Genomic DNA, 10,930 nt, shown 5'->3' on the forward strand with positions numbered 1-10,930 from the left:
CCAGTCTCCAGTTCAGGCCCAGGGGAAGGAGACCTCTTGCAGTACGGCCTCCAGGCTGCTGCTTTACTTCGCCTTTCTCTTTGTTCTCTCATCCCTTTTTCTGTGTTTTCTACTATTCATTCTTTGGCTTTCTCCAGATTTTTTTCGTTCTAATCCAGCTCCTCTAGCAACAGAACTATTGCACCTCATTAGAAGGCTTTGCCTAGCAGATACTATGTCTAAAAACCCCAGCCATCTTCTCCATGTCTTTGCCCTATGTTGGAGAAGATCATTCCTTTTTATTGTAATGTGATTTTTTTTTTTTTTTTTTTTTTTTTTGCGGAACCGGGGATTGAACTCAGGCCCTTGCGCCTGCCAGGGAAGCGCTTATTCCACTGAGCCATCTCCCCAGCCCCCGCAATGTGATTCTTGTAGAGAAGGCCTGAGTGTCACATGTACAAAGGCCATTAACATACCGTCTACTCCAGAGCCCTGAAGCAGGCACAGTGTTGATATTTTCACTCTTTCAACATGGCCTTGTCAAAACAAATACTTCTTAATCACCCATGGCTCCATCTACATTTTCCTGTTTCTATTTTTAAATTCTTATAGTTATGTCTTCTTTTCCTTACTTATTTGATACGGGTCTTGCTACGCAGCTCAGATTCATAGTGACCCTCCTGTTCAAGCTTCCCCAGCGCTGGGATTACAGGCATGTGTTACCATGCCTGGTTCTGGGCAAGCACAGCATGTGGTACTGGGGATCAAACTTGGGTCCTTACCGAGCTATCTCCCCAGCTCTGTTTTCATCTTTTTCATTTTGCAGTACTGGGGAGTCAAGCAAAGGCCTCTGCACTGAGCTATATCCCTAGTCGTTTTTAGTTTTGAGAGTATTGCTAGGTTGCCCAGGCTGGGCTTGAACCAATGATTCTCTTGCCTCAGCTTCCCAGAATGCTGGGACTATTTACAGGTAGGAGCCACATAGTAAAATTTTCTTGAACAAAGATCACAGTCACTTCCTCAAAGGATTTCCCTGTGGTAATGCTTTTGTGACTTTTCCCTTTTTTTGAAAAGCCTGTTAGTTTTGCCACCATTATTTGAAACCAGGCAAACAAGTTCATAGAAATATCTCTAAAACCTTTTATCAGCTGTTTGATTTGTAACAGCCTGATAAAAATTCCTGAACAAGATTTCTGGCTATCTGCTATTAATTCCAAATTTAGCAGGTCTCTTTTGAGGGTGGTGTTGGAAGTGGACCTTTTTAATACAACTGGGAATCCCATTAAGTTCCAAATGCAAAGGTATTCAACTCCACTCACAGCTCCTAAGCCTGTTCTTTTCTTAATGTACAAAGACTACTAGTCACAGAATTCACTGGACAGTATACTATGAGAAACACAAGGGGTCAGTATGTTGGAATCATTCTTACACAGCTCAAAGAAGAGAAGTGTTTTGACAAGCGTTCTCACATAGCTAGCCAGTGCAGAGCGGAGACCAGGACACCAGACACTGGCCAGTCCCCTGTAGTCAACATGCCTTTACTCCTCTCCAAGAAGGTCCTTCCTTTTTCCTAAACTTATTGAAGAGACCATATACAATAAACCTAATTTTGTTACAGGAAACAGTTCCCATTTGATCTCCAAAAACAGAAAGGGAAAAGGAAAAAGTATCATATATTTAAAAACTTTTTTAAAAATGTAAACAGGAAACTATCCAGTTCCTAGAGATCAACTTCATCATCATACAGTGACACACACAATAAAGGTATTTTCATCCAGCACCACAACCCACGGTCCTGTTCTCCACTACAGTGTGTAGAACTGCATGATTATCACTGCGTATTAAAGTATCTCTGGCCTTGATCTTCCCACCTTTGTCCATCATGAGCATGTCTCTGTGATCCTAAACCCATTTCATTTTTGTTTTGTGTTACAAAGAGAACTAAAATATCTGGGGCTCTCCTACTTCTGTAAAGCACACTCTTAGTAACTGTGAACTCTACCGCCTTGTTTTTGCAAAACCACATGCATAAGATACCTACCAGTTTTCACTAAGATGCCCAGCATGCCAACATTCTGAGCCCCACCAACATCATCCCTGCAATCCTGGAAAAGCATAAAGAAGGTATTTAGCCTAGGGGCTTTAACTTGTCAACAAATATCCCCAATGATATAATGGCCACCTGCAATCTTCTGGGTTTGTTTGTTTCATCTTATTTGTTAATAAAAGAGGAAAAGGTATAAAAAGAGTGATTTCATATGCAGTACTCTCAGGAAGTACTGCACCAACGTAGAAGGGGTACACTAGAATAAAGAACTCCACTGACTCAACACAGATGTGTTGAGTCTTCATGCTTATCACATAAACATCCATAATCTCAAAAAAGAAAAACATCAGAAAAGTATTCTATGCATATGACAGCTCATGAGATGAATAATCCAACTACTGTCAGAATATGATGGAGATTCAGAAGACAGTTTTTCTGTGGCCCACATAATTTATTATCCTTATATTCCATCCAACAGCCCACAACAGGTGAGATCAAGTCAACCAAAGGATCGCTTGAGCTCAGGGATCTGAAGTCAGTGTGTGCAAACAGTGAGTTCCTGTATCAAAAAACCAAACTCAACCCAACCCAAACCAAAAGAAGGTGTGTGTGTGCGCATGTGTGTATGTACACATATGCCTATCATGATGAATGTAAGGTAATTAAAAATCTGAAAGAAATATCAAGATAAATCAACCCTGCCATCTCATGCTTATAAGAATTTGTCCAGATCATGCCTGAAGAAAAATTTTGCCTTAAAAGTTCCTCAGGGGATGGGGAAATAGCACAGTGGAGTAAGTGCTTTCCTGGTAAGCACAAGGTCCTGAGTTCAATCCCTGGTACCACCAAAAAAAAAAAAAAAAAAAAAAAAAAAAAAAAAAATCCTCAGTAATAGCTCTTGGAATTGAGCTTTAGAATTTAAAAATCTTCATCAGGGTCTACCTTAAAACCTTTTCTGCTATAGCTAAATCTGCTCTGTTGAGGAAGTGGAGAGGAGGAGAGAGGAAGAAGGGAAATGAAGAGAAGTGCATGAGCAAAGGAAGAGAGACTGCCACTCTCATGGGTGACATAACCCGGCATATATCTTAACAGCTGTCTCATACCCCTCCCTCCTCCTCACTTGTCCCAGTCATGGCATGTCCTGTACGAAAGAATTCTGGCCTCAGACACCACTTTTTCACAAGCTACCACTTCTTCCAGCAAAGTCAGATGTAAGTTTTTTATAATATATTTGGTACAGGGTCTCACTACACAATTCAGACTCCCAGTGATCCTCCTGTCTCAGCCTTCCCAGCACTGAGTTTACAGGCCGCACCACCACACTTGGTCTTGGTGGCCGATTCAGTGTGCCCAGAGGTGGGGCTGGCATTGCAATCTCACCAGCCCTAGCTATAGGATTTTTAAGAGAAAAAGGTGGACTGAAACATGACTTCTCAAAATATATGACTGTCCAAGATTATCATAATGATTTTAGTTGAGTGACTACAGAAAAAGACAACACCAGGAAGACCAGGATAACATTTCCATCACTACAAGTTAAAAAACCTCGGAGGAGCCAGGCATGGTGACACATGCCAATAACCCCAGCACTCTGGGGGCTGAGAGAGAAGGTTCATGAGTTGAAGGCCAGCCTGGGCTACAGAGTGAGACCCTGTTTCAAAAAAAGAGGGAAGGACAGAATCAAAGGGGATGAAAAAAGGAATACGTACCAACTTTCCACAAGAAAGATAACCCTTATATACTACACACATGTACTAATAAACTACTGTTAAGAAAAAAAAAAAAAGCTAGGAGGGAGTCTAGATTCTGAAGTCTACTTCCAACTCTTCCACTAGATCCCTCTGATCTGCAGTTTTCTAGTCTACAAAATGAAGAGATTTGTAACCAGACAATCTTGAGAGGCACGTGTAGGCTCTCAGGTTATTTAAAAACTGAAGTAAACCCTTGCCAGCTTTCCATGAGGCACATACTTCCCAGCTCTTTCCCCATTACAGCACACACAGGAATAACGTTTGCCCCACATAGCATGCAAACTGAGAGTGCTCACAAGCATGTATGACTAGGGCTTCTAATCATCCCAGGCACACTCCTGCCATTGAAAGGGTTGGGGTGATTAACATCTTTAGCTACCTGTGGCACAATGACTGAGCAATCATCCATAGTGCATGTGCTTAGGAAAAAGTAATGGCACAATTTTTAGGTATAGGTTGTTCTCCACAGAAGTAATGTTATAAAAAAATTAGATTTTTTGAGAGGGCTTTCCTTCAGAAAAACAAAATATTTAACTGACTTACAATATAAATGGTTTTAAAATTATGTATGTCCCATCAAACAATGTTAGAAACAATCAAAGTTTTGGTTCTTTAGAAGGCCACCAACATCAACGGGAAAGCTTGCTTTACTTACTGCATCTTCACTGTAACAGAAACTGTTTCCCTACAATAGGGTTTGAAGCTGGCTCTCCCAGTGTGACAGGGGAGCTCAGGGCTTTGCTCTTCTACTTACATCTCCTATCATGACAGCTTCCTCAGGTTCACAGCCAGTGCCCCGCAATGCTTCCAGAAAGAATGTCTTCTCTGGCTTTCCCACTACTGTGGCTTTGGTGTCTGTGGCATACTCCAGAGCAGTCACAAATGGTCCAGGCCCCAAGGCTAAGCCATCTTTCCTTTTGTAATACCTGGCTTTGTGGATTGCTATCAGAGGTGCTCCATCCAGGAGTAACCTAGAGAGACCAAGAAAATGAAAACTGGCTAAAAGCAAGGATTTTATAACTGGCAAAGTCAGACTTACAAAGTGGTTTTATTCACATTCACAGAAACAAATAGTTTCTTATTAACTTTTAATGACTTGCTGTCTTCTAATGAATTCACAAAGAACTACCGGGAATTACACTTAGCTACACTAAAGAAAGGTGATAGATTATTAAATTTGGGATTGCTTCAACCTTTTACCTTTAGTGGTTTCAGACACTTTACTCAAATCACCAGGGAAAGAGAATTAAAAGAACTAAAGCTAAATAAGGCACTTGAGGGAAGAAGCTTAACTTAATGAGACAAGTTGTTTCATCCTTCCCGGATGGTAAGCAGGAGGCTCTCCAGCGTCTGACAATGCTACATGATTGTTGCCACAGCGACACACCAAATGCAGAACTAAAATAGTTGGCTCCTTGTTCCCGCTACTCCAAATAGCAAATCTTTCACTTAAGAAATTTAATAGAGTGTTTCGGAGTTTCTGTTGCGATTTTACTTCTTCATTCTACCTTCTGACTGCTTTCGGCAGTCTGCACATTAGGCCATCTCCCAAAGCACATACCAAGGCTTACAGTGGACTCAACAGTCAAGTCCAGAAAGACAGCTGATCACACTCACATGCCAAACAAAGGCATCAGGAGTTTTCCATCAGTTTGATAACAAAAACTACACGTAACTAGGCATCCTCCATGACTCAAGCACAGCATGGTAACTCTCTATGAACTTAATACTTTCTGATCCTCAGCTTCCCAACTCTGCCACCTACGTCAACAAAGAAGCCTTTACTCACAGAGCAGTAGGCACAAATGGATTATTATCTAATGGAATATAGAATATGATGGATGTCTTAAAAGTGCTTTTAACCCAGGCAACAAATTGACCTCACTAACTTAATTTACCTTATCTCACCTTAGTTCAAATATTTAGTATGTCCATGAAGGAAGAATTCATCACACCTTGCCCTTCACAATTATGAGTAATTAAAGCACTTGACCAGGAAACTGCTAAATTAATCTTGTCAGTGGGCATGGAAATACTTTCCTGTGGGAGTTACTAAATTTAGACATTTATGATTAAGTATTTTATTAAGTAAAAACCAATACTGAACAATTACAGTGGCAATTAGTTACTACAAATTGCTCACAGCATAAGACTAACCCTTCAAATTTATTTACCAATACTAACACAAAGTTATTTCTGAAAGCAAATCCTGAAATCCAGCATTAGGAAACCTGCAAAGCCCCTGCTGGCCTTAAAGAACCACAGTGGATAGCAGAGAGACAGCAATGGGTGATTCATCTATCTATTCCCCTTTTCCATCCCACCCCCAATCCCATTTATTTGCCTCTCTACCACGGAACTGGAATTCTTTATACAACAGACCTCAAAATTGCTTTCCACTTATATAGCCAAACCAAAAACTCATTTGATTTAACTCTGCTAATATTTTATCATGTAATAACTGGAGTTAAGACTTATCAGCTTGATTGATGTGTACACTCAGTTCCCAAGCAGTGCTTATGGCCTTCCCTGGAAGGACTGAGCCCTAGATAGAAAGTGGGGGCCAGGGATGTAGCTCAATGGTGTAGCACCTACTTGGTAAGTGTGACGCCCTGAGTTCTATTCCGGGTACCAAAAACAAAAATAGTGAATAAATAAATAAATAAATGGAAAGTGGTTCTGCACTGCGGTAGGAAGCCAGGAAGACACACAGCTCAGAGAAATCGCTCCTCCTTCTAGTGCTTTTCTTTGCACAAAGCAAGCATCATTTAATCTTGAAAGAGCCGAGGTATATCTAGGATGGAAAGAAACACTCTCTAGAACACAGATTAAAAGATTTTCTATAGGTAAATATATATTTTTTAAATATCAGAAATAGTTAGGCATAGTGGTATATGCATGTGTTTCCAGTACTTGGGAAGCTGAAGCAGGAGAATTACTATAAAGGTGATGCCACCCTGGCAGACACAGGCAGTGCAAAACTACTGTAGATTATGGAAGACTCTAGTCCAAAAGGCGAAAAAAGACACCCTTTTTTTACTACTACTACTACTACTACTACTACTACTACTACTACTACTACTGCTTGGAGTGGTTTCATACTTATTAGTCAGACAATAAAGGTTTTCGTTTTTCTAACACCAGAAATAACATCCTAGCAGGAAACTTTCTACTTGTGACAGAAAAGAGCAAATGAAGGCCTGATAACAAAATCTCTGGCTGTAAATTCCAGGAAAGTTAAAAAAAAAAAATCTCAGGTAAGCCCAGGCATGGTGCACAACTGTGATCCCAGCTAGAAAACGGAGGCATAATGATTCTAGGTCAAGCCTGGGCTGAATCTCCAGATGAGGAGCCCACTCACAGGTGCTGGTTAAACTCCATCACACCAATCAGGGAAAGCTAAAACAAGTAACGGAAACTTGAACATCTATAAACCACTCAGCACTCTTCCCAACACACCGTGTTATCTTTCCTTGAATTCAGAAATAAGACAATGCTACTTGCTATCTCCATTTCTATTCATACCATACTGGAGGTTCCAACAATGAAATAAGGAAAAAGAAATAAAAATGTTAAAATTGTAAGATTATAAAACTAATTATTTGCAAAGGGCTGGCCAAATAACTCAGTGGATTAAAGCGCCTGCAAGCAGGCACAGGGGCTAGGGGTTCAATCCCCAGGCTTGCCATGCCGGCCCCGCCCCCAGCAATTGAGACTGGGCATGGTGGCACGTGCCTGTAATCCCAGCTCTTGTGAGGCTGTGAACAGGAGGAGCACTAGAGTCTGATCTAGTAGTGAGACCTGAATACCCTGTAGATCCTTCCCTAAAATACAGAAAAATAAACAAATAAACAAATAAAACCTAATTATTTGCAGATGCCACAATTATCTATATAGAAAATGTAACCCAAAAGATTCTACAAATAAATCTTTACAGTTGGCAAGTATATGTAAGAAAGTTGCTACACACAAGGTTAATACACAAAGACCTAATGAAATTTATATTAACAATTAAAAATAAAATTTAATGAAATGCCATGTATAATACCATCAAAGTACACAAATTACAATGATTTAAAAAATGCCCAAGATTCATATTTTATAACTACAAACACTGACATGAGAATATAAAAAAGAAAAACAAATAAATGAAAATATATTTAATTCTTGTAGCACATCAGTCCTAACACATTATGACTGGAAGACACATTATATTCAGATGCAAATTCTACCAAATCCACAGATTCAATAAAGTATCAAGCTCCCAAAAAAGGTTTTTTTTTTTTCTCTTTGTGGGGGTGGTGGTGGAACTTAAGCTGAACTCCAAAATCTATATGGAAGTACTAATAATAAAGAACAGCTATGATAGTCTTAAAGAAAAATAATATTGCAGGATGTATGCTATTAAATATAAAGAGTTATAAAACTATCATTATCAAGACTGTGGATAAGGAATCTAGAAACACAGCCATCTGTATACTCACCCAATTTATGTCAAAAGCATAACTGCAATTCAATGGGGGAAAGAATAAGTGTTTGCAATAAATATTGCTGAATGCACATTTCATACAATTTACCAAAATTCAAATAGCTTCTACATTGAGTTGTTACATGCACAACAATAAAGCTTACAGAAGATTTGAATGGGCATAACAAAATAAGAAATCAATGGCCTTTTTATAAGTATAAAGAAAGGTATCAATAACCTCATCAGAGAAATGCAAATTAAATAAAGACTCAATAAGCTACAACTATCTGCATCAAATGGAATAGCTATAATTACATAGCCTGTCAATATTCTGGTGAGAATGTGGAGCAAATAAACTTTCATTTTTAGCAAGTCACAATGTATGACTTCATACGGTTGTTTTGGAAAACTACTTGGCAATATTTACTAAGGCTAACCAATTACCTATCCTATTATCTAGCAGTTTTACTTCTAGCTCTATACTCAAATGAGTGCATATATCCCCCAAAGACATGTAGATGGGTATTTATAGCAGCTTTACTCCTAGAAACAAAATTGGAAACCATCCAAATACTTATTAACAGCAAATAAATAAAGGAAAATCCATACAATAGACTACTACTACATAACAATGAAAAAAGAAATGCAACAAAACATAAAGCATTGCTACATGTAACAATAAATCTCAAAACAGTAAAAGGAACGTCTACATATTATATTATTGTATGATTTCATACACTTCAAGATCAAGAACTTAGAACAATGGTTACTTTAGAGAAGGCACTGATTAGCAAAGACAGCCCTCTTGGGAACTGAATCATTCTTCACACAAACACAGTGGGGGTTATATGAACCTATCTGTGTGTAAAATTCTGCTGAATTGTATACTTACAAATAGTGTACCTGTGTATGTTATATGATTTAGAAAAAATGGTAACAATGTTTTTGTGCCTTATTAACCTTCAACTTATTCAGAGTAACAAGAGTTACCTTGATCATAAAGGAACATTTCCAAATTATAAAACAGAGGCAGTGTCTGATAATGAATTCTGTATTCCATGTTTTTTAAATCTGTGAACTAAATTTTTTTACTGCTTATACTATACTATGGGATGATTTATAACTTAAGTTATTAAGCTTTGAAACAACTTCTCATCTCCAACATGTTTATTCATGGGACTTCTGAGATGGTGGTAGAGTAGAGAGCTGCATAGAAAGAGCCTTCCCAAATCTGCTGTTCAGACACTGGGATATACCAAAGTGAGGAAGCAAAGGGGGAGGAAGTGGGTCCCTGGAACTAAGGAAGGATCTGAAGCAAGAACAGAGGCTCAAGGGGAGAGCAAAGAGAGATACTTTCACAAAGAACAAAAGGGTGGCAGGCGGCGCTTTCTCCCTGAGCCTAGGACTCACTGCATGGGAGGGGCAGCTCAAATCTACAGATGCAGAGTCGGCAAGATAGTTCAGCAGACTAAGTGCCAGCAGACTAAGTGCCTGCTTAGGCAAGTACAGGGACCGGAGTTTGACCAACTGGACACTGACACTGGGCGTGGTAATGCACACCTGCAATCCCAGTGCTGGGGAGGCTGATAACAGGAGTACGGCTACAAGTCTGACCTGCATAGTGAGACTCTGTAGCAAATACATTAAAAAAAACAAAAAACAAAAAACAAAACCCGCTGCAGATATAGGATGACTACTGGAGATCTGTGAAGCCTCCACAATGAAGGCCACCAATGGACTGGAACAGTGAATGTAGCGGACTGCAGTGGCTAGTGAGTTACTCAGGTTCAACTTTCTCCCCAAGACAGGGTGACTGGCTGGCAGCCATTTTGGAGAGAAGTCAATTGAGTTTGGAACTCAGCTGCAAGATCCACTTAGAGGGACCCTGTGACAAGATTAGGGAGACAGACATAGCTATCTCCTAGGTCAAGGAGGCATATTTAAGCTAGAGGCTGAGTTCAAGCCAGCAGGACTGTTGCAGGTTCAACAAATCAGGTTCAAGTCTCACAGTCAGTAACCAGCCTCAACTACAGTGGAACTAAAGGTGCAGGCTCCAGGGATTGTCCACTGCATAAAAGGATGCTGGCTTGCTGGGATTAATCAACTGGGATCTGGATTCTGTCTTCCATGTTGTCTACTACTAACAGCAGAGACGTGCCTTGAAGTAGACTTTGTTTTACTCTTTTTTTTTCTTGATTGTTCCTGTTTTTATATGTGTGACCAATGATTTTAGGTTTTTTGTTGTTGTTCTGTTCTTACTTTCTTTTCTTCCTTCTCTCTTTCTCTGTCTTCTTCACCAGTTTTCCCAAAGTTTGAGTAATATTCCTTTGTCCTCCAGTTTTGCTTCTAGTCTCTTCCTCTTCTATTTCCCTATTTTTCCCCAATTCCTTTTAATTTTTTCCTTGAAGGTAAAATTGCCATATTGAGGGTTTATTTACTGCATACAATTTTTTAGTTCATTTTAAATTGTTATATAACCACACATTTAGTTCACACAGTTAAAGTTTACTTCCCTTTGTCTGTGTTTGATACTACTGTTCTCACTGATGGTGATAGCCACTTTTGTTCTTCCTGGTATACCAAGATTGAGACTGCCTAAGGGTCATAAGAAATATTAAGGGACAGAGCCAAAGAACCAGGGGCTAGGCCAAGCAGGCAGCAACTTCTCATCCCCGAAAAATTAAA

The 10,930-nt window shown here is 39.5% G+C and overlaps 1 protein-coding gene across 3 annotated transcripts in view; it reads right to left on the bottom strand.

The window, feature by feature from the left end:
• Positions 1-10,930, bottom strand: part of Hdhd2 (haloacid dehalogenase like hydrolase domain containing 2) — a 40,284-nt gene that overhangs the window by 3,611 nt on the left and 25,743 nt on the right. For all 3 annotated transcript variants that reach the window (XM_004623628.2, XM_023714627.1, XM_023714632.1), the window contains 2 exons: positions 4,532-4,748; positions 2,021-2,084 (listed from right to left, as the gene is read on the bottom strand). In XM_004623628.2, the coding sequence (XP_004623685.1) occupies positions 2,021-2,084; positions 4,532-4,748 (281 nt within the window). The remainder of the gene's footprint in view (positions 1-2,020; positions 2,085-4,531; positions 4,749-10,930) is intronic.

The sequence above is a fragment of the Octodon degus genome, unplaced genomic scaffold, assembly GCF_000260255.1.
Source record: "Octodon degus isolate 3935 unplaced genomic scaffold, OctDeg1.0 scaffold00003, whole genome shotgun sequence".
Taxonomy (NCBI): Eukaryota; Metazoa; Chordata; class Mammalia; order Rodentia; family Octodontidae; genus Octodon; species Octodon degus.